At 45.9% G+C, this 24,280-nt stretch overlaps 1 protein-coding gene across 2 annotated transcripts in view; it reads left to right on the plus strand.

The window, feature by feature from the left end:
* Dym (dymeclin) overlaps window positions 1–24,280 on the plus strand; it is a 273,725-nt gene that overhangs the window by 11,221 nt on the left and 238,224 nt on the right. For both annotated transcript variants that reach the window (XM_029471781.2, XM_021150437.3), the window contains exons 2-3: window positions 12,321–12,511; window positions 22,308–22,360. In XM_029471781.2, the coding sequence (XP_029327641.1) occupies window positions 12,372–12,511; window positions 22,308–22,360 (193 nt within the window). In that variant the 5' untranslated portion in view covers window positions 12,321–12,371. The remainder of the gene's footprint in view (window positions 1–12,320; window positions 12,512–22,307; window positions 22,361–24,280) is intronic.

A 24,280-nucleotide genomic window follows, 5' to 3' on the forward strand; every position in this document is an offset into this window, starting at 1 on the left:
GTCGGTAGATTTGGGTAAATAACTATCCTGCAGCTACTTCTACCCAAGAAGCTATGAAAATATGAAAGAATTTGAGGCCAAAGGAACTTGGTACTTTTATTTAACTAATTTATTTCTGTTACAATATTTATTTACTTTGAGGCAAAGAGATAGCTCTGTGGTTAAAAGCACTTCCTGCTCCTGCAGAGAGCACAGATGTGGTTTCCAGTAAGCACAGGATGTAGTCACAACCATCTCTAATGTCCAGGGCACTCAATGCCCTGTTGGAGCCTCCGTCAGCACCTGCATGAATAGGACGCACATTCATGCACTCAGGCACACATATACACATAAAATAAATGCTTTTTAAATGTAAATACATTTTTATGTGTGTGCATGGAGAAAAGACACACACCATGAAGATTCGTGAAGGTCAGAGGACAACTCAAGCCAGTCAGCGCCCATCTTCACATACACCATTTGTACTCAAGAGACTTTAAAGAGAAATCTCAGAGCTGAACCAGGTGAATAGAAAAATGGACAGTGGTCACTAGCAAAGACACCAATGGTTGGTGGAGTAATGGCAAAGTCTCTGAAAGACTGCTCCAAATGTAAGTAGAGTGTAATTGAGTGTAGCACTCCACCCAGAGAATGAAGGTAATGACGTCAAACAGCCGTCGGCCAACCAGGATGAGAGCAGGGAGAGAGCACCCTACCACATGAATGTGAGTAGGCCCGCCCCAAGAGTCTGCCAGCAGGAATGCAGGAATTCTCACCAGCAGCCCACTCACACACGGAACCCTGGAAGATTACAGAAATGCAGACGTGGCGCAACACAGTCTAAACAAGGTGTAGGGCTGCTGGTGGGGCCCTGTCCATGGAAACAGAAGGCTGACTGCAAAGTCCTAGGACTCTAAGACCAAAGACAGGGAGGGCAATGGAGCAGGGGGGTAAACATAGGAGGATGAAGCCTGCTGGCTACGCGGTTCCACGAGGTGCCCCAACCTCCAAGGCAGGGGACTGCAAGCTTCAATGCAAGACTAAATAGCAACCCAGGGCCCAAGGGTCTTTAGCAGCCTTCCCTCCAGCTCACTTTTACAACTGCTTATACCCTAACGGCGATGCCCACACTCAGCAAGACCACCAACACAACGAGTTTCCAATCATTTTGTGTGTGCATGTGCGTGTGCGTGCGCCCGCACTCGTGTGAGTGGACGTTAGAGGTGGTTGTGACTGCTTCCTCTGCTTGCTGGAAGCCACACCTGCTGCACTCTGCAGGAGCAGGAAGCGCTTTTAACCACTGAGCTGTCTCTTTGCCTCAAAATAAGTAAATAAATAATGTGATTAAGAATTGGAAATAAAAACTGGGCGTGGTGGCGCACGATTTTAATCCCAGTACTTGGGAGGGAGAGGCAGGCAGATCTCTGAGTTTGAGGCCAGTCTGGTCTACAGAGTGAGTTCCAGGACAGCCAGGGCTACACAGAGAAGCCCTGTCAAAAAAGAATAGGAAATAAACTGGTTAAATAAAAGTACTAAGTTCCTTTGGCCTCAAATTCTTTCATATTTTCATAGCTTCTTGGGTAGAAGTAGCTGCAGGATAGTTATTTACCCAAATCTACCGACATCATGTCTTTCACGTTAACATCTAATTCATTAGTGGCAGAGACCTGGTCTTGTTCTTTTCTCAGTAGTCACCTTCACACCTAGCATTTGTGGTCCATCTGTCACAAGCAATTGTGGAGCGAATGCCTGGCTCTGTAAGGAAAATCATATAAGCCCGGAATGCTGACAGCACTGCTGAAATACTGATGTTTGAAGGGGTTCCTTATTCTGGGGTACAGTGATGAATTTAATGTTAATATTTATGAGACCCAGGCATCAAGTCAAAATATCCACTAATTAAAGGTTTCTGGTTGACTTTTGACCGAGAGTCAAGACTGAGTGTATACCCTTGAGTTGCTCACTCAGAGACGCTGGCACAAACCTGAAGCCCGCTGGACTCTCCCAGAAGAGCACAGAGAACTATAGCTTACCTTCTTTTTAGAATATAATGGTAGCAGGTTTATTGTTGGGGAAAAACGAAGCAGTACAGACAGACAGAATAAAAAGTCTTTCCCAACCCAACAGATTGTCAGTTCACTTGTCTATCTGTCTGTCAGTCTTCCCTCTCTCCCTTCCCTTCCCTTCCCTTCCCTTCCCTTCCCTTCCCTTCCCTTCCCTTCCCTTCCCTTCCCTTCCCTTCCCTTCCCTTCCCTTCCCTTCCCTTCCCTTCCCTTCCCTTCCTTCCTTCCTTCCTTCCTTTGCAATAGGGTCTCATTACGTACCCGTGGATGGCCTGGAACTCAGAAATCCACCTGCTTCTGCCTCTAGGTAAAAAACATTAAAATGCAAGTTTATTTCTTTATTTCTGTATATTCATGTGTGTGGCCATGCACATGCCACTGTGGGAGTCTGGATCTCAGAGGACAGCATGGGGAGAATCAGGTCCATCCTGCACCATGCGGGTTCTGGGGATCAAACTCGGGTGCTCACGCCTGGTGGCAATGCCTTTACTAGGTCCCATGTTGCCAGCCCCCAATCCCGATCTTTAAAGTAGCTACTTTGGGGCCTCTGTTTCTTACAGCAAGTTCTAAGTATCCTGTAAGAACTGGCATACTCATCTGTGTTGGTAGAATCCTACTCCTGCCCAGCTTCCTCTCAAGCAAAAGCGTAAATTACTTAGATATGTGTCTTAGTCGCTGTTTGTTGCTGCTAAGAGACGATGGCATAGAAAAGGAAGCATGTAACTTCGGGCTTCCGTGCATGTTCAGTCATCATCATCATGCTGGGGGCGTGGCAGCAGCAGGCAGGCAGGCAGGCGTGCTGCTGCTGGAGAAGGAGCTGAGGGGGAGGAGACAGTCGGTCAGACAGACAGACAGACAGAGACTAGCCCTGCCATGGGCTTTTCAAACCTCAAGCCCAATCCCAGTGACACACATCCTCCTCCTTCTTGTAATTCATTCAAACAGTGCCACTCCCACCCCTTCCCCTGCCTCCTAGGACTTGTGGGAGATAATCCTGCTGGTCCACTGGGTACTCAGAGTGTGCCCACCTGTGTCCAGTGACTATGGATCCCTGCAGGTGATGCTCTGGTTGTTACTTACGATCCTCACGCTGTTGGCAGTGTGTAAGCCTTTACCCGTCCGATGGGTAAAGACAGTACTTTACAACATTTTACTTTTTTAGATTTGCTCTTTTAATTTTTACTTACAGTTGTGTTTATGTGAATGTTTGCTGCCTGTGTGTGCCTTCAGAGGCCAGAACACGGGTGCTGGGAACAGAGCTCGGATCCTCTGGAAGAGCTCCTAACTACGGAGCAGTCTCCCGGGCCCTACTTCGTTGTTTTGGATAGCACAGTTCTCTCTTCTTTAAGTTGAAGAATTTTTTCATGTGTTTATTAACTTGGACCATGTCTATTTCAGCAAGTGTCCTTCTCCTTAGCAGAGCGCTGGAGGTTTACAGGGAGAAGGAAAGGGGGGCGGGGGCGGGGGAGGTTTGATTCTTGTCTCTCAGGAGTAATCCACCTAGGAGACACATTTTATATAATGTAGGAAGATGCCATTTCAAGCTCCATTTTACATAATGAGAGCTGGAGGGGCGGGATGTGTGATAGGAAGGCTGTGTGTGTGTGTGTGTGTGTGTGTGTGTGTAAAGGCTGTTCTGTAGCTCCTTTGACAGGCTGCTTGCTGCAAGCGGCAGGAGCAGCTTTTCCCTCCCATAGGCTTGTGTGTGGCGCTGTTGGCAGCCTTTCTGCTCATCTTTATCATATCGAGGACACTTCCCTTGGGTTTAGAGAAGTGACACTGGGGAGGTGGCCCGGTGGTTCAGAGCACTTGTCGCTCATGCAGAGGACCTGGGTGCGCTTCTGTATGGTGGCTCACATGGGTCTGGAACCTTAGTCCCAGGACATCCGACTCGCTCCTCTGGTCCCTGTGAGTACCTGGCGCGCTTGAGGGCACAGCACATAGGCAAAGCACTCAAACACATTTTAAAGCACAAAACATAAACTCTTAGGATAGTTTCTGTGCTGGCAGAGCACAGAGGTTTATATCAGGGCAGTGTAAGCAGGCCATGGCGCACGCGTTTCTCTCACATGGAACAACGGTGCAGGGCCTTTACCCCAGAAGAAACTGAGGTTTTCTCTGATTGGAGAACCTGGATGGTCCAGGAGTGGGACGACAGAGATGCTCTGTAGTGTGTATCCTTGAGGCTTCTATTTGCACCGCGTCTGTTGAAGAAGGCCTGCCTTTCACGAGCAGGTTCCACAGTAGTCCTGCCTTCCCTGTTGCCTTGTCTCACAGGGCAAGGGTAGGTTTCTCGGTGAAACCTTGTTCTAGTGATGATGAAGTAGTCACGTACCTGATGAGCTCGCAAAGTAAACTGTTTTCACTGATGACTTTCTTGAAGCACAGTCTCACGTAGCTACCCAGGATGACCTTACAATTTCTCTGCATCTTGAATGACTTATTCTCCTGCCACCGCATACTGTGGTTGACTACAAGTGTGAACCACCATGCTTAGTTTTTGTTTTTTGTTTTTTTTGTTTTTTCGAGACAGGGTTTCTCTGTGTAACTTTGGCTGTCCTGGAACTCACTCTGTAGACCAGGCTGGCCTTGAACTCAGAAATCCACCTGCCTCTGCCTCCTGAGTGCTGGGATTAAAGGCGTGCACCACCACGCCTGGCTAGTTTTTGCTTTTTAATAACTTACTACTTTTTATTTTATGTCCATTGGTGTTTTGCCTGCATGTGTGAGCTGCTATGAGTCCCGGGAATTGAACTCAGGACCTCTGGAAAAGCAGACAGTGCTCTCAACTGCTGAGCCATCTCTCCAGCCCCCAGCCACCATGCTTGTTTTATATGGTGCTGGGGACCAAAGCCAGGTCTTCTGACTTGCCAACTGAGTACATTTCAGCCATGGTCATGGATCCCTAAAGTTACCACAGGGAGAGTGGACTAGCATTGCACTTCGTGTGAGGCAAATTGCCATGCTTCTCCTCTCTTTTAGTCTGATGTTATCTTCTTCATTAATTTAATAAAACTTACAGAAGCAAAATCCAGTCTCTAGAAAGCTAGGCATAAATTACTTACGCCAGCAAACCAGTACTCTTTCGTCACCAACCCACTTTTAACCCACACACTTGGGCATGTTTGTCCAGGATGTCTGCAGTGCTGACAGCTAATTAGCAGAGTCTCCTGATGAATAGCTGACTGTACATAAATTGTTATGGTCTCTTTTGTTTATTTGTGTCTTAGTGTTCTGTAGCTGTGAAGAGACATTATGACCATGGCAACACTTAGAAAGAAAAACATGTAATTGGGACTGGCTTACACTTTCATAGATTCAGTCCATTATCGTCATGGCAGGAAGCATGGTGGCGTGCTGGCAAACATGGTGATGGAGAGGTAGCTGAGAGTTCTACATCTGGATTGGCAGGCAGCAGGAAGAGACACTGAGCCACGAGGCCTGGCTCGAGCTTCTGAAAGCTCAAAGCCCATTCCCCCAGTGACACTTCCTCCAACGAGGCCACACCTCCAGTGATGCCGCTCCCTGTGAGTCTGTGGAAAACGTTTTCATTTAGACCACCACAAATGGTGAAATCCTTTCTTGCTGAGAAGGAGCTGATGTTCTGCATCTGCAGGCAGCAGGAAGAGAGAGACAGACACTGGGCCTGGCTTGAGCTTTTGAAACTCCAAAGTACACCTTCATTGACACACTTCCTCCAACAAGGCCACACCTCCTAATTCCTGTCTAGTAGCACTGTTCCCTATGACCAAGCATTCAAATATGTGAGCCTACGGAACCATTCCTTTTCAAACAGCCACAGTTTGCTTTTTCAAAACTAGTCAGTGAGATATCTTCTGGGGTCGTGGATAATTGGACAAATGAAAGAATTTAAGCTATTGTTGTGGCACGCACCTGTGCTGCTAGCTAGGAGGATTGTGATTTCAAGGTTAGGCTAGGCTACAGTGGAGGACTATCTCAATCAAAGCAGGAAGGCAGAACTTGGATAGAAAGGCAGCGGCACTGTCTTCAAGTAGGTGGAAGGGGACAAGAACTATTTCCCATGGCATCATGGCTAATGGCTTGACAGGAGAGTTCAGGTACATATATTGGGAGAGCCCAATGCATATTCTGCCTTCTGGAGAGGATTGTTTCATTTTTAATTAGCAGTGGTCATGTCTCAGATGAACTAAGCTGGTTGGTGTGCTACCACTGTTCAGAACTCCTCCAGGTCTGAGTGAGGTTGGAGACGAGTCATTCACCTGTGGCCACCAGTGTAATGGACAGGGCAGGGTGTTCGTCCTCAGTTACTGAGTGGCTTGTAAGATCCTAGTATCTGATTATGTGATAATGTGGGCACCATGAAATGAACTTACTGGTGTGTGAGAAAGTACTGATTAGGTGATAATGTAGGCACTGTGAAATGGACTTCCTGGTATGTAAGAAATACTGGTGAGTCTGATTTATTGGTAGCTTTCTGGGAATTACAGATTAGATTTTTTTTTTCTTCTAAAGATTTATTCATTTTTATAATAGTATGCCTGGTGCCACAGAACCAGAAGAGGGTGTCAGATATCTTGTAACTGTATGGATATAAGCCACCATGTGGGTGCTAGGGACCAAAGCCAGATCCACTGCAAAACAACAAGTGCCTCTAACCACTGAGTCACCCCTCCAGCCTTTGCAGATTAGATTCAGAACTTTCCCTGGAAGTAATTATAGACTAACCATACTTTTAAAGCACAATAGAGTCCTGTATACTTTTCACTTTTCATCAAGTTTATCCCTGTGTTAATATAATGCTAGGATTGGCTTGGCATGGTGGTGCACATCTTTAGTCCCAGCACTCTGGAGGCAGAGGCAGGTGGATCTCTGAGTTCACGGCCAGCCTGGTCTACAAAGTGAGTTCCAGGACAGCCATGTTTCAAGAAACCCTGTCTTTAAAAAAAAGTGTGTGTGTGTGTGTGTGTGTACAGGCACACACACATACTGTTAGGAATGATAATGTAGTGGGGGTACCTGGTGGGCTCATGCCAAGGTGTGCCCAAGTACTCCATGCAATGGTTCTGGTGTAAAAGGGGTTTACTTGGGGGAAGGGAGGGGAGCTAGGGTCTGGAGAAGGGAAAGAGGCAGATGAACAGACATACGGACAAGCAGACTATGTATAGGAGCAGAGTCATGAGGACAGGGAATAGGCGGGGGCACAGAGAAGGATGGGCAGAAATGGGGAGAGAGAGACTGGGCCAGGAACACAGGGTACCAGAGAGAGATGGGGGAGTGGGGGTGGGAGGAGGGATCCTCATATCCAACTGCACACACCTGGTGGCAGTGGTGGTAGGTAATGACATAAGCAGTTGCTAGGTCCCTGAGGGGCAGCCTAGTGGAATCACCTGTAAGCTAACACATACAAAGCATACTTAGGTATTAAGTTCCAAACTTGGGACAAGTGGCTGAAGTGCCTATTTAACATATCAAAGCACACCTGGCCTCCACGTCCTCCCAGCATCCTTCAGTCCCTACTTGTTACAGGGTGTGGCTAGAATAGGCTTGTCCCTTACCCTGAACTTTCCAGCCCAGTGCCCTGGTCCTCCCTATATAATCCAAACATTTTGGTTACCTTCTCTTCTCTCCGACCTTATCTCTCTATCTCTGTTTGCATGTCGACTTCTTTGGCCTCACTTCCTGAGACTGGTGAACTTGTCAGGGGGCTGTTCCCAAATAAATCTGCTTTTATACTTTTTTTTTTTTTTTTTTTTTTAGGTTTTTCGAGACAGGGTTTCTCTGTATAGCCCTGGCTGTCCTGGCACTCACTTTGTAGACCAGGCTGGCCTCGAACTCAGAAATCCGCCTGCCTCTGCCTCCCGAGTGCTGGGATTAAAGGCGTGCGCCACCACGCCCGGCGCTTTTATACTTTTAATTCGGCTTGAATTGGCTCATTATGTTGGCAGAGAAATCTATTGCATATGCGTATGCCTGTGTGCATAGTGGTAGCATGTCTTTGCTGCTCATCAGCTGGTTGCAGGCCTTTTGTACTCTCCAGGTTGGAATTGTGAGCGGTGTGAAGGAACTCTTCCAGTTTTGGCACTTGTGGGCCCTTGTGTGTCCTTAGGGGCTAGCCTCAGACCCTGAGGTTTTACAGCTCTAATCCTCTGTGCCCTTTACTTCAGTTCAAGCCAGAGACTTAAAGCTGCAGGCAACTGGGTCAGAGGTTGTTGCAATGAGTTTTGGGTATCAGTAGGCCTGGTGCTTGGCATCTATTATAATCCTTGACCTCTCACAGCATGAGTGGCAGCAGCTGCAGGTGGCACCGGCTGGTTTCAGGGCTCCCGAGTAGGCCACTGGTGCTGAGATCTCTGCCCCATAGCTGCGATTCTTACAGCTCTTGGGCTCCTCAGCCTATGACACGGTAGTATAGCTTACAGGCCCAAGGTAGCTCAGACCCTTAACCTTCAGGTTTGGCAGCTCCTAGAAACCTTTCCATGGACTAGGACATATCTCCTGGCTTCAGCTCTTGGGAGCCTCTCTGTGTCCTGTCTTTGGCCCAGCTATTCTCTGAACTTCTCTTGTTAATTGCTGCAGCAGCTGTCCCCTCATTTTGTGTTCCCAGCTTGGACATGTCACTAATACGAAGGTCAGAAGTGAGCAGACATGGCCACCTGAAAGTTGGGCGAGGCAATGCAGCCCTGAAATTCCAGCACTTGGGACGTAGAAGTAGGAAGATCAAGTCATCTTTGGCTACATAGAAAGTTTAAGGCCAGCCTGGACTATGTAAGATCCTCTTTAAAATGCAGACAAGAAGAGGCTGGAGAAGTGGCTCAGCTTAAACCCATTTCAGGGGATCCAACACCCTCCTCTGGCTTCTTCAAGTGCTACATGAATGTGGGGCACAGGACATACATGCAGGCAAAAGTCCTGCACACATAAATAAGAACCCACATAGAAACAATCAAAAAAAAAACCCAAACAATAGCACCCCCCCCCCAACACACATGCAAACACATGCAAAAACCCACTTGAGTCCAGGCATGGTGTTGCACACCTGTTATCTCTGCATTTGTGAGGCTAAGGCAGGAGTGTAGGCTGAGGCCAGCTTAAGCAACAGAGCAACTTCTAGGCCAGCCTCTTCATATTGATCGTAGAGATTCATGTGTGAATGATTTTTATGTACCATGCATGTGTGTGGACCATATGTATGTACTGTGTGTGTGGTGCCTGAGGAGGCCAGGGATTGGGAGGGATCCCCTGGAACTGGACTTAGGTATGGTTGTGAGCCGCTGTCTGGAACCCGGGGCCATGTTAAGAGCAACAAGTACTGTAAACAACTGAGCTAGCTTGCACAGCCTCGAAAGGCCTTTTTATTGGACCTAAGGCCTCAACACCAGGAGGTGACACAGAGGAGTATCTCTTGCTGGCTCAGGCTTGAGGTCAGCAGCTGCTGCACCAGCACCAGGGAGCTCAGGCTAAGGTGTTGGCACTAGTCACAGCGGGAGTGGATGAGAGTGAAGGACCACAAAGCAGTGGCAGGCTCTTCTGCTCTTCTGGCATCTCTTTATCAAAGTCAGGGAATTATACTGGCACAGTGTAGTAGACCACAGACCATAGTAAGATATTTGTATTTCTTTTTTTTTTTTTTTTTCGAGACAGGGTTTTTCTGTATAGTCCTGGCTGTCCTGGAACTCACTTTGTAGAGCAGGCTGGCCTCGAACTCAGAATTCCACCTGCCTCTGCCTCCCGAGTGCTGGGATTGTGATATTTGTATTTCTTGGGGCTGGAGAGATGGCTCAGAGGTTAAGAGCACTGACTGCTCTTCTGAAGGTCCTGAGTTCAAATCCCAGCAACCACATGGTGGCTCACAACCATCCGTAATGAGATCTGATGCCCTTTTCTGGGGTGCCTGAAGACAGCTAAAGTGTACTTACATATAGTAAATGAATAAATAATAAAAAAAAGATATTTGTATTTCTTGCCCCCCCCCCCTTTGTGTGTGTGTTTGTGTGGTTTATTGGCATTTGATCACATATAGCAAACAACAAGGTACAAAAACTTATTTCCTGAAAAATGAACTGTTTTCCATTAGCGTGGTTTTATCTTTTGGGGAGTGCGCGTGGGGAGAGGATGCAGGGGCTTGGTATGTACCTCAGGCTAGCCTCTGGCCTTCTTCTTGCCTGAGACTCCCAAATGCTGGTGTGAGTGTGAGTGAGTGTGTGTGTGAGTGAGCGTGAGTGTGTGTGTGAGTGTGTGTGTGTTATATGACTAGCAGTTCTCTACTACTGAGCTGCTAGCTCAGGCCTATTATTTTTTTCAGTGTTGTATCTATATGTAGTTTTTTACTTATTTGGTAAGACTTTTTACTTGCTTGTTAACATTATTTTTACTAAGTTTCAAAGGCAGAAGAGTAGAATACCACAATAAACACTACCTGTTCTCATCTTTATTTTGTACTAGTTAAAAAGTGCACTCCTGTTTGAAAATTAGTTGCAGATGTAATGACTTTTTAATCCCAGAAGGGGGAGCCACATATGGGATGTCATCTTCCTGCTGAGTCAGCGCATGTAATCCTCTAACCAAGTCCATATTTCTCATTTGTGTAAAGTGTGCTTGCATTTTTTTCCCCTTCCATTTTTTTCTTTGTTTTTTCAAGTCTGGGTTCAAAGTTCACACAAGGTGTTTGGCGCTTACAGCCCCTTTGTCTCCCTAGTTTCAAACAGCTCTCTTGTGTACGTTTCTTTTCTGTGATGCCAGGGGATGACTTTATGATCCCCGGCTTGCATTGTTTATGAGCTCAGCATGTTCTCATGGCTCTGCCTTGTTTGTCCTGTTGATTTGAACACGTAAAGGCCATTTGTATCCACCCCCCTTTCCCAAAACAGGGTTTCTCTTTGTAGCTTTGCTGTCTTGGAACTTGTTCTTTAGACCAGGCTGACCTCTAACTCACAGAGATCCTTCTGCCTCTCTCCTGAGTGCTGGGGCTAAAGGCATGGGCCACCACCACCTGGCTAGCATTTGTATTTAAATTTCTTAAAAGTGTGTTTTATCATATAGAGTGTGCTCTCTATGCTGGAAACAGACCTTGAGAAGAACATGTCTTCTTCCATGTTGAGTGAACAGATGTCAGCAGCAGGCAGTTGTTGGGGCTGCTCCTGATTTCAGCCAGTCTTACTGATTTTGTGCACAGTTGGATCTGACACAGTTGGATCTGACCGTTTTTGAGAGTGGTATTGTCCTAGTTAGGGTTTAATTGCTGCGAAGAGACACCATGACCACAGTAATTCTTCTTTACAAAGGAAAATATTCCTTTCTTTTTTCTTTCTCTCTGTAATATAACTTTTTTTTTCTTTTTATTGGATATTTTCTTTTTTTTTTTTTTTTTTTTTTTTTTGGTTTTTCGAGGCAGGGTTTCTCTGTGTAGCCTTGGCTGTCCTGGAACTCACTCTGTAGACCAGGCTGGCCTCGAACTCAGAAATCCGCCTGCCTCTGCCTCCTGAGTGCTGGGATTAAAGGCGTGGGCCCGGCGTGGATATTTTCTTTATTTACATTTCAAATGTTATCCCCTTTCCAGGCACCCCCCCCCAGAAGCCCCCATCCTCCCTCCCCTGCTTCTATGAGGGTGTTCCTCCACCCACCCACCCACCCACTCCCACCTCCCGGCCTTCAGTTACCCTACACCGGGGCATCTACTGAGCCTTCAGGGGATCAAGGACCGGAGTCTCCTCCCATTGTTGCAATCCCCTTCAACTCCTATCGTCCTTTCTCTAACTCCTCTATTGGTGATCTCGAGCAAAGGAAAACATTTAATTGGGGCTACCTTACAGTTTCAGAGGTTCAGTCTGTTATTGTCATGAAAGGAAGCCTGGTGCATAGGAGCTGAAGGGGTTTGCAACCCTACAGGAAGAACAACAATATGAACCAACCAGTCCCCCCAGAACTCCCAGGGACTAAGCCATCATCAAAGGAGTACACATGGCTCCAGCTGCATATGAACCAGAGGATGGCCTTGCCATGCATGGGTGCTGGGATCGAACCCTGGCACTTAGACTGGAGCAGCGAGTGCTCATAAGCTCAGTGCCTCTCCATCCCCAGTTACGTTCATCCTAACGTGAGGTGTATGCAGTGACTGACATGTTTGTGTGTTTGTCGGCTCAGGTAGATTTCCTCCCTTGGGAATTCGTACCTGAGGTCCAGTGTATTTGCAAGTGTGCCTTTAGAGGAGGTGCAGTTTTCTATGTCTGTCTAGCTCAATGCTACAAACAGTGTGATGTTTACTTGAACAATTTGAATAGCCTTTCCATTTTTTCATAGGTTGTCTTGTGGAAATGCCCGTGTGAGGACGAGCTGCTTACCACATAGAAGATGGGATCGAACAGCAGCAAGATCAGTGATCTTCCGAAAAACGAGTACTTAAAAAAGCTGTCAGGCCCCGAGTCCATCTCTGAAAACGACCCCTTCTGGAATCAGCTCTTTTCATTTTCTTTCCCTGCACCAACCAGCAGGTAAGACACTTCCTGGAGCCTGAAAATTCTGATCGAAGGCCACGGGGGCCTGTGCTATCAATATGCTGCCTCCCAGTGGGCTTTTACTCTGGTTGCCGTGTGTGTCAGTAGAAAATCCAGAAGGTAGGAAATGGGGTTTGGTCTTCCGGCTCTGTCTCCTTTATCCGGCAACTTTTGCCAGCGGCAGCTCTTCTGTATCTTCAGAGGTAGTGTGAAGTTATTTCTACACAGCCCGTTTAGTCTTACAAGTTTGTTTACATACAAACGATAAAATTGTACTTCCCTTCTCCCTGGGTTAAGTAAAATATGTTTTGTATATGTAACCATTTAGATCATAGCTTTATTTCTAGTGCCTACAGAGTAGCCTTTAAACACATTTAATCAGCTTCCTATTTATGAACTTAGCCTTTCTAATGTTTTGTTAGCTCAGAATACCAAGTATATTATTTTACATGCATACAAATTTATCTCTGCTATGGCTTTTTTGAAGTGGAATGATGAACCTTGATACAGGAGCAGTTTCTGGGAGCTGGGAGGGGCAGGGAAAGGGTTTCTTTTCCTCGTGTGTCTGACTCTTTGTCACTTGCTGACTTTCTGGTTTCTGCTTGGGGAACTGTTGTTAGGCGTCTACCCTGCACAACTGCCCCATAATACAGTTTGATTGTTTTACACCTCTGCATTTGTGCTAACTTTATAACCACAGTAGAAACTGATTTTTTTTTTTCCCCACTGTGAGCCACACATCGTTTCCCTGTTGTAACTTTGTGTACAGTCTCTGAGTTATGCAGCACTGGGACAGTTTCAGGTGACCATCTGAAGGGACTCCATCCTGTGCCCATCAGGAGTCCCTTCCTCTCTCTCCCTCCCCTCTCCCCAGCATTAGCAAGTGTGAGAGTTGTAGCTGTTTCTAAATGGAATTGTGGTCTTTCGAGGCCTGCGTCTTTCCCAGATGGTCCTCAGTACGGGCCACATGCTTCTCATGCCTTTCTGTTGCTCAGACTCTGCCGTGTGGTGTGACTGACTGTACATCTTCTCTGTCACTCGTCAGTAAAGGGCGTTTCTGTTATTTCTGTGTGGGTGGAGCTTTTAATTTTTTGAGACAGGGTCTCACTTTGAAACCTTGACTGTTTATTTTATTTTTTTGTTTGTTTGTTTAAGGCAGGGTCTCATGTAGCACAGGCTGTCTCCAAGTTCTCCATGTGTGTAGCAGCCAGTGAGTGACCTTAAACTCCTGATCTTCCTGCCTCTGCTTCCCCATTGCTGGGTTCACAGATGTGTATCACCATGCCTGGTTTCTCTGTCTTTTTTTTTTTTTTACATTTTGAAGTAAATTACTGAAACAGAGGTAGGTCGATTGCTAGGGTCTGTACAGCCGGGGTTATATAGTAAGACCTTGTCTCAAAAGAAAACCCCAAAACAACATGGGGCTGGAGGGGTGCTCCGTGGTGAAGAATGCTTACTGCTCTTGTAGAAGACCTAGAACCTTCCCTGCACGTGAGAGGACTTAGGTTTGGGTCCCCAGCACCCATGTTAATACAAGGACAAAAATCTTCTGGGTGTGGTGGTACCTGCGTAGCCAGACTGGTTACCTAGTGAGTTTCAGGCCAGCCAGGATTGCGTAGGAAGGCTCTGTCTCAAAGAACCAAACCATGGCCGTGACCATTTGCACCTGTAACTCTCCTGTAAGGCAGGATGCTGACAGATGACCCCAGAGCTTGGTCAGCCAGTCTAGCCAGTTGATGGGTGTGTGTGCTCATGAGTGTAGAGGTCAGACAGAGGGTCAGCCTTTGGAGTCATTCCTCAGGTGCCATCGATCTTATTTGGTTTTGGAGACAGGGTCTCTTGTGTAGCTTGAACTTGTGGATTAGGCAAGGCTGGCCGACTGCTGAGTCTCAGGGTTCTACCCGGCCCCACCTCCCCAGTGCTGGGATTGAAGGAGCATGCCACAACTCCTGTCAGATAATGACTGTGATGGACCCACATCCTCAAGTAAGCCTTTATTGACTGAACCGTCTCCTCAGCTCCCTTTTTGTTTTTCTTAGCAACATCTTTATAAACTGTTTGTGTGGTTGATTTTATACAGGTTTCTAAAGTACATAATGGTGGTAAAATGCAGAATAAATCAGTATTTACCATATTTTGGTTTGTAGGTATCTGAATATGTTGGTGTGGAAGTATGTGTGTGGGCCATGTTCACAATGTGTGTGCCGTGGTCATCATTTAGAGCTGCAGGACCAGAGTGCTCTTGGTGTGTTTTGCTCTACCATTTGTTTGTTTCTCAGGCCTTTATGGTGAACTAGGAAGGTGGTGCCATGTCCTCTCAAAGGGTTTAAATAGGCCTCGGACTGCGTGGGTTGGAGGATGGTGTGCAGGGGATGTGATGTAGGCCGAGGGCCATGTGTGTTGGAGAATGGTGTGCAGGGGATGTGATGTAGGCTGTGGGCCTCGTGGGTTGGAGGATGATTATCAGTGTGGCCCAAGGCAAAGTTACAAGCTTAGCTGAGCATGGGGTCTTGGGTTATAGATGGCTGTTTTGTAAAGGTTGGACATTCCTAACAGGAAGAAAGGCAAGGGCCCTCCCAGTGTTGACCATGATGTCTGTGGTTGGAAATAAAAAGTTAAAATTTTACTTCTTTTTTTTCCTAAATATGCATTTTTGTGGTTTAGATTCCAAAGGATATGAAAGTTAAAAAACTGTGCTAGTCTTCCTCTGTCCCTTCTCTGCCTGAGTCTCTCCCCAAACTGTTCCCAGAGGTGACCGTTTTTCCTTTGCTCAAATATCCTTCTGAATGCTATTTTATGCATATGTAAACAAATATGCACATATATCATCCTAACTTTTGACCAAAATAGCATGAATCCTATGTACTGTTTTCCTTCTTTGGTTTTTTTTTTTCAAGACAGAGTTTCTTGCAGTCTAGCCTTGGCAGTCCTGGAACTTGCTCTGTAGACCAGGCTAGCCTCCAGCTCATAGATATCCTCCTTCCTCTGCCTACTAATTAAGGTTGCTTGACCATGTTTTGAACTGATTATATCTTGAAGAGCCCTCTGTATATTATTAAGCCCTACCACTCCTTTTGGTGGGGGCAAAGCATTTAATAGTGGATTAAGTCAATTAGTCATTGGGCCGTGTGTTCATTGGGTTGTTTTCAGTGTCTTGTGTTTTCATTTAGTATGGCAGTGAATGACGTCACACAAGTGGGCAGGAGTGGGTTCTTATAATATGAGGCCATTTTGAGAAAACCGCTTGTGTTAACCTGTCAGTTTTGTTGAAAGGAGTGAGAGGCAGTGTGGCAGGCTTGGCTGTTGTCAGGGAATGCTGGAACTGCTTCCTGGTGATCTCCTGGTCTTTCACTGGGACCTGATTAGGCTGCTCAGGCAGGAAGTGGTCTGTGAAGGGAGACTGAGTCCTGACTGGGGCAGAGCAGCTGTGGCCATCACCTGGTGCTTGCTTTTGTCACCTGTTAGAAAGCTGAGGGAGTGGGACCCAGTGGGCTCTTGTTGGATGGATTTGGTGAAACACAGTCCCATAGGGCAGTGGCTCTCAGCCTTCCTAATGATGCTCTGGGGACCCAAACCATAAAGTTACTTTTGTTGCTACATCATAACTTTAATTTTACCACTATTGTGAACTATAATGTAAATAACTGATATGTGACCCTTGGAAAAGGGTCCTTGGACCCCTGATGGGGTCTTGACCCACAGGGTGAGAACACTGCTGTAGGTAGAGTTTGGCAGGCCACACGCTCCTTTTCTTTAAGGAAGTTAATCTTAGGTCAGAATAGCAAGGACTGACTTAAAAGTGGAAACTGAAGAATGAACATAAATAGAATTAGTTTTCAGCCATGAGACTGGCTTCCTTCCTTCCATCTCTCCTCTCTCCCTTTTCCCTCACTTCTTCCCTCCCTCACCCCCTCTCTCCTTCCTTCCTTCTTTCTTTTCTTAAACAAAGATAGCCCAAAGGGTAGCCCAGGCTGGCCCAAAACTCTCGATCCTCCTGCTTTAGCCTCCCAAGAGTTGGGATCACAGGCATGAGCCTTCGCCTTCGTACCGGCTGGTCACGTGATTGTTGGGAGGGAGGTGTTGAGCTGTTTAGAACATGAGCACAGACCCTGCTGGAGTGTGGTTGCCTGTGTCTGCTGCGCCTGCTGCCTTCCTACAGCCGCTGTCCTGAAGGAAGCCTTTACTGCATCATGAGAACTGTTCTACACACTGGGCCCTCGATGGTGCTGAGGTAAGGCAGAATGGCAGCTCTGACCAGACCGCATGCTCAGGTCTAAACCCTCACATACATAAAGGGAAAATGTTTAATAGCCGTCAAGATGAACCAGGGTTCACGGGCTGTGCGTGTTTTTCATGTCCATTAAAATGCTTTCATCGCATTCTTTACACTTACGTCTTTCCCTGCACAGTGGGCTAGGCTGCCTAATGAATAGCCTTACATTATTTAATGTTGACCACATCACTGGCTTCTCATTTTTCATTAATAAAAATAGAAGTCTGATAAATTTCCTTATAGCCAGGTTGTTATGTATTTCTCATTGTGCAAGTAGATGACTTCTTTAAGACTGATTTTACCAGTAAAATAATTTTTTTTTTTTTTTTTTTTTTTTTTTTTGGTTTTTCGAGACAGGGTTTCTCTGTATAGCCCTGGCTGTCCTGGAACTCACTCTGTAGACCAGGCTGGCCTCGAACTCAGAAATCCACCTGCCTCTGCCTCCCGAGTGCTGGGATTAAAGGTGTGCGCCACCACGCCCGGCTAAAATAATTTTTAAAAACATTTAAGTAGGGCTGGCGAGATGGCTCAGTGAGTTAAGAGCACCGACTGTTCTTCCGAAGGTCCCAAGTTCAAATCCCAGCAACCACATGGTGGCTCACAACCATCCGTAATGAAATATGATGCCCTCTTCTGGAGTGTCTGAGGACAGCTACAGTGTACTTACATATAATAAATAAATAAATCTTTAAAAAAAAACATTTAAGTAATCTGTGATTATAGGAAAGTTATAAAATGCATAAACAAAAGTTAAAGTAGTCATATCTATTTAAAATACCACATACTATCAATTTTTTTAAACAAAAACCTGATGTTGTGTATTACTGTTACATAATTTTTTTGAATCACTGTGTTTGTATAACTATCCCTGGTCTCTATTTCCAGGACCTTTCTTCCATATGAGACAGAAGTGCCTTGCCCATTAAATAGTACCGACTTCCCTCACTGCGCCTTCCTGGGACCCTCTGCCTCTCTGTCTGGTAGTTTGCTGGCCTGGGTATCCTGTACTGCAGCGTCATGTCATGCAGCCATTCGTCATTGGCACAAAACTTCACTTTGTTACACATAGAGGCTCCATTTCTCATTAGCATTGTTGAGTTCCATTGACCACTTCAGTTTTTCTCTCAGGGATTTTCCTTGTCTTATAACAAATAAGAACGTGCATGTGTGTGTGTGTGTCTTTGTGTCTATGTCTGTGTGTCTGTCTGTCCAGAGATGAATTACGGTGATGGCCACGTGGCGCTCTCTCCTCTGGGAAGTGTAAACTCATAAAACTGAGCTTCAAATAACGACCAGAGAGTCACGCTGTAAATGAGGCAGTGCCTCAAGGAAAGGATGCTGAGGTTGCCCATCACTCCCAGTTCACACTTGTCCTTTCCCACAGACACCCTGCGCTGGAGGGGAGTTTGTCTTCCCTGACTAGGGTTAGTTGGCTGAGTGAACTTAAATTCTAAATGTGTTTCCTCACTTGAGAAACAGAAAAGAGACTTGCCCCAAATTAGCTCAAGAGAATCTGACCAGAAGAAACATGTGAGATGCTTAAATGGGGCACAGTAAGCATTGTTGCACTGCTGAAGTAAGGGACCAAGAAGATCCTTGCTCCCTTGATTGCTTTCTCAGCAGCATTGAGATCTGAATTTTAAAGCCATTAATTTGTCCTGTTTTCCTGTCTTACCCAGTGTGGCAGTTGCTGTAGTTTTGATCATGTAATAGTTCCGGGACTTTGGTTTGGGCGGTTGAATGGTAGCATGAGGATTGTGAGTCACACAAATATAGGCGCCCTTTGGTTCTGTTTGGATGTGTTAAAATTTTCTGCAATAAATTTATATGCAGTTTTATCCTTTAAAATTTTACCATGAATAGGTTCTTTTAAAGTGTTAACCTTCCTGCATTTTGACCACTGAATGGGCTAATTCTTGTGAGTTTTGTGATTGGTTTCTGTAATTCCCTCTTTGCTGACGCCTCTGGCTTTCTGAATGGCCACTTGTTGATTTACCTACTTGCCCTAAACTGACAAAGATCGCAGACTTGTTGGAGTCGGTATGTAGTAGGCCCAGAACGACATTAGTGTCAACTGTCAATCCTGAAGACATTCTGTGATAATTTTCAGGGGAAGGGACAAAGACATTTTTAGTATTGTTTTGTAAATCTCCTAATTGTGGTTTGTTTAGCAAATCTATGTTCAGAATTCTTTTGTAATTTTCCCCCAACAGCTTTTGGCATGTCTGTTTTCTCTAAAAGGTGTGAATTATGAAATCTTCATCTTTTACCATTTGAGTCTGGAACTGGTGTGCCTAAAAAGTAAAATACAGCCAGTCTGAATTACTGGGAGCTGTGAGTGAAAGAACATATGTACTTTCGAGGTTTGCTATCTGAATACACTGGGGCTCATAGTTCCATAGCAGTCAGTCACATTTCAGCCGCCATTTTCCTTGTCATATTTAGATTGCTTTTAATTTCTGATCATTCACATTGTTTTGTGCAATTGTAATTATGACCCAGATATATTCAGTTTTTGTTTTTTGAGACAGGTTTTGCTGAGTAGCCCTGGCTGTCCTGAAACTCACTCTATAGACAAGGCTGGCCTAGAATTCAGAGATCTGCCTGCCTCTGGCTCTAGAGTGCTGGGATTAAAGGTGTATGCCCTCATCACCCAGCTTGATAGAATTTTTATAACATGCTACATGCATGATACATTTTTCTTGTTTTAAAAAGGAACTTTCAAATGTACTTATATTTTATGGGTATGAATGCTTTGCCTGCATGCATATATGTGTAGCGCATGTATGTATGTGCACCTCACGTGTGCCTGATGCCTGTGGAGGTCAGAACCCTGTAAGGAGAGTTGTGGATGGGGGGGGTGCGGGGAGTGCTTTCTGTCATCCTCCTCCAGTCTCTTCAGTTTCGTTGTGTGTTGGGATGGCACCACAGATAGCAAGATCGTCTCCTCAGTGACTGTTTCTTTCTGTAACTGCTGCTGTCAGGGACTGACAGAGTGGCCGGATCCAAGAATGTGCCCGATGTGGCACCAGACGAGGATTGCTTCAGGACCCTGGTGGTTGTTTAATAGAGGCTGGCTTGGGAGCAAAGGTTTGATTATGCGATTATGAATTTTAACCATCTTTAATGTCCTGCAGATGTGGAGTTGCTGTAGTCTGAAGTATTCTGTGTGGTGTCCGTTATTTGATCTGAGTTAGCATTTGCTGCCTCTTGTCCCTTTTGGTGTGTTTCCAGTGCCCCAGGTCTGTTGAGAAACTTTTGGTCTCTGACTATGATTGTCTCGGGAGCGTTGGCGTTGGCATGGTCGTGCAGTGCCCTTTGACTTGTGTTTACTGCAAAGCCTTTGTCCGTTGTTATCTCCTGCCAGAACAGCTGGCTCCAAGTCAGGCAGCTGCCGGGTGAGGGAGCAAGCGAGCACCTGATTCTTAAATGCCCGGGAAGTGTAGGAAACTGGGAAGTGGATGTGAGAGGAAAGAAGCTAAGCGACAGTCAGTGTGCCTGGGTCAGTTCCTGTACAGCAGTGGCTCCCAGCCTTTCTCTGCTGCGACCCTTACAGTTGTCCATGTCGTGGTGACCCCAGCCATAAAGTTTCGTTGTTGCACTTACCCTGCTTTCATGGAACATGAATGTGGGGGCTGAGGATGCCTTTGCCGGAAGTGATTGCTGAGATGGGTACGGAGAGAAAGGCTTCGTGGGCCTCACCACAGAAAGGCTGGTGCTTGCTGCCTGGCTAGCTGCAGAGAGCAGCTTTCCAGGAGGTGGGGTCATTCTGACAAGGAAGTTAAACCACTTGGAAGGATACATCCTTGGGGCTGGAGAGATGGCTCAGCCATTAAGAACACTTGCTCTTCTCTAGAGGACCAGAGAGTGACTCTCAGCCCCCGTAGCAGCTTGATCACAAGCACCTGTAATGCCAGCTCCAGGAGTGCTGGACATCCTGCCCTGCAGTCTCCTGCCCTTGTGTGACCTGGTGGCCAGAGAGAGGGTTAAGATCACTAGTTTACAGCTTGTGCAGATGACCCACCTTGATCGACCTCCATGTCCTAAACATGGTAGGGCTCTGTGCCTGCCATGTCTCTGAATTCCCCTTTGTAATTTGATTGAGGTCTCATTCACCATGCCACCTTGGTTGTCTAGGAACTATAGACAAGCTGGCCTTGAACTCAGAGAGATCTGCCAATCTCCCAAGTGCAGGATTAAAGGCATGTGTCAGCACATCCAGCCGCTGCCTGCCTTCCCATTAAGGAACAAAGCTGGCCGTGGTTGTGCTCACTTTCAATCCAGCACTAGGGTGGCAGAGAGCGGCAGACTTCTGTGAAGATGGTGACAGGAGACCCAGTTTCAAAACGAATGAGTAAGCAAAAGAGTTACTGTAAGCATGGTAGTGTCTTACATACTTGTATGTATGTGTGCCTGGTGCCTGTGGCAGTCAGAAGAGGGTATCAGCGTCCCTGGACTGCGGTTATAGATGGCCTACATGTGGATGCTCTTTTGTAAGAGCAGCTGTTGCTCTTAACCTTGGATCCATTTCTCTTTCTGTGCCCCCAACCCCTGGCTTTTTGAGCTGCCTCTACATAGCCCTGGTTGTCCTGGTGCTCCCTATGTAGAGCAGATTGGCCTTGAATTTACAGAGACTCCATCACTGCCCAGCCTTTTCAAGTTAGATGTTTTGGGGTTCTTTTTACTTTTGAGTTTACAAACAGACAAACAGCCTTTTGGCTACTGTGTTTTGTTTATTATTTTGTTTTGTTTTGTTTTGGGTGGGGGGAGGGCATGAGTTCTTACTATGTTGCTCTGGCTGGCCTGGAGCTTGTTTTGTAGGCCAGGCTGGCCTCAAAATCCTAGCGATCCCCCTGCCTCTGCCTCCCAGAGCTGTGGTATTCAAGGTGTGTGTCACCATGCCTTTGTTTTTCTGTGTCTCTGAAGCACTGAAGCTTGCATGTGTATGCTTTCTTTTCTTGCTGTTTTTAATTTTCATTTTTGTTTTTTGTTGTTGTTTGAGACAGGGTCTACAATGTAGCCCAGGCTGTACTTAAATTCACTGTTCAGCTCATGTAGTACAGGTTGGCCTTGAACTCATGGCAATCTTCCAGCCTGAATGCTGGTAATGACAGGTATTTAACACCATTCCTGCCTTTTGCTTAACTATTTGACAGTATTGAGAGCTATACTTCCCATGTCTCCTAAGCATAACATCACTTCTCTCAATAAGGGCATGATGGGTCAGTGGCTTGTTCTGTTATGGATTACCCTACCCGGTGCTGAAAGATAGGGCTCCCCAGGCTCCTCTCTACCCTCCTGTGAATTAGAGTACATTTCCTAACTACACTGAAAACTGAATTGAGGCAGGGTCTGCACTGTAGCTCAGGCCGTGCAACTTTCTTTACATTGCTAATTTTATTGTCTTCCTTGTTAACCATATTCTTGCTCTGATTTATGTTTCCTATGGATGCATCCTGTTAGTGTGTGCATATTTAGTATTGCATTCTAAAGTACTTTTCATTCCTTTTGTCTTTACAGTACTGAGTTGAAGCTGTTGGAAGAGGCAACCATTTCAGTTTGCAAGTCTTTGGGTAAGGTGGGAAGGGAGAGAAAAATAGGCAGTTTCTAAAATTTTCTGTTAAAATTTTTAATAGTATAATAATGAGTTGAATTAATCTAGTAGCATTCTTGGTTCTGATGGTGATGGTGGTGATTATTTGTTACATGGACTCATTGGTGCTTTGTACAGGTTTGTCAGTGTGCCTTGTCTCTCTTTGTAGCAGTATTAGTGGACCCTCCTGGGATTTCAGGCATGGGGCCTACACTGGCTTCCCTTGTATATTCTCTTACAGTATGTATCTGCAGATGTCTTAGTTAGGTTTTATTGCTGTGAAGAGATCACATAACCAAGGCAAGGTCCCTTAGAAGGGACAGCATTTCATTGGAGCTGGCTTACAGTTTCAGAGGTTCAGTCCATTATCTTCAAGACTGGAGCATAGCAGCATCCAGTCAGGCATGGTGCAGGAGGAGCTGAGAGTTCTACATATTGATCCACAGGCAGTAGGAGGAGACTGTCTTCCACTGCAGCCAGGAGGAGGCTCTGAGTCCATACTGGGAGGAGCTTGAGTATAGGAGACCTCAATGCCTTCCTGCACCGACTTACTTCCTCTGTTCCAACAAGGCCACACTTCATAATAGTGCCACTCCCTGTGGCCAAGCATTCAAACACATGAATTTATGGGGCCAAACCTTTTCAAACCACCACAGCAGACTTGCATTAATTTTTAAAAGTATATTCTGAAGAACTCCATCTTGGACACTCTTCAACATGTGTCAAGACACTCACTTAGGGGCTGGAGAGATGGCTCAGCTGTTACAAGCACTGACTGCTCTTCCAGAGGTTCTGAGTTCAGTTTCCAGCAACCACATGGTGGCTCACAACCATCTGTAATGGGAGCCTAAGCATTCTTCTGGTGTGTCCGAAGACAGCTGCAGTGTACTCACATACATAAAAATAAAGCTTACATATATACACAGTTCTCAGTACTGCATGAAATGAGCTCTGACAGCTCAGGCCAGTGTTCTTCAGTGTTCGAATTTCTGGTTCAACAACGTCCATGCATCTATGTTTACACTGGAAATCCTAGGCCAAGAAAGTGACTGTGCACTTGTTGCTGCCTTGGTTTGAACGTTGCACCCAACACGTAAACCCTGTGAGCTTTTTTTCAGCAGTAAAAGTAAATTTTGGACTAAACAGTCTCTTTCTTCTGTCGAACTCTTAGCTTTTGAGCTTGAGAGATTTGCCACGATGCATAATACGTTTTATGGATAATTTTGACGTCTAGTTTGTTATGTCCAATAATTTCCTTATAGCTAAGAATTTGAGCCAGTAGATATCTGTCCTTGAGAAAGTAACAACCTATAGATAGAAATATGTAAAATGAACTGGAGAGATGGCTCTGTGGTTAAGAGTACCCGCTGCTCTTCTAGAGAACCGGGGCTCAATTCCCAGCACCCACAAGGCAGCTTACAATGGTCTGTAGTTTCAGCTACAGAGGATCCTATGTCGTCTTCTGATCTTCTCAGGTATGCACATGTTAGAAAGATATATGTGCAGGCTAAACATCCATATATAAAATAAAACAATACATTTTAAAATTTAAAAAGAATGTGAAACATCCCAGGAATACTGGTGCTTCCCTCACTTGAGGTAGCACTTCCTTCTACTGTTTACTTTGTGAATAAATTGAATATTTGGAACTACAACTATCTCTTAGTCACTGTTCTTTTGCTGTGATGAAACACCATGACCAAAAGCAAGTTGGGGAGGGAAGGCTTTATTCAGCTTATGCCTGCATATCAGTATCAGTATTCATCAAAGGACATCAGGACAGGAACTCAGACAGGGCAGGAACCTGGAGGCAGGAGCTGATGCAGAGGCCACGGAGGGTGCTGCTTACTGACTTGCTCCTCATGGCCTAGTCAGCCTGCTTTCTTAGAGAACCCAGGGC

This window comes from Mus caroli, unplaced genomic scaffold (genome assembly GCF_978045245.1).
Source record: "Mus caroli unplaced genomic scaffold, Mus_caroli_1 scaffold_19, whole genome shotgun sequence".
NCBI lineage: Eukaryota > Metazoa > Chordata > Mammalia > Rodentia > Muridae > Mus > Mus caroli.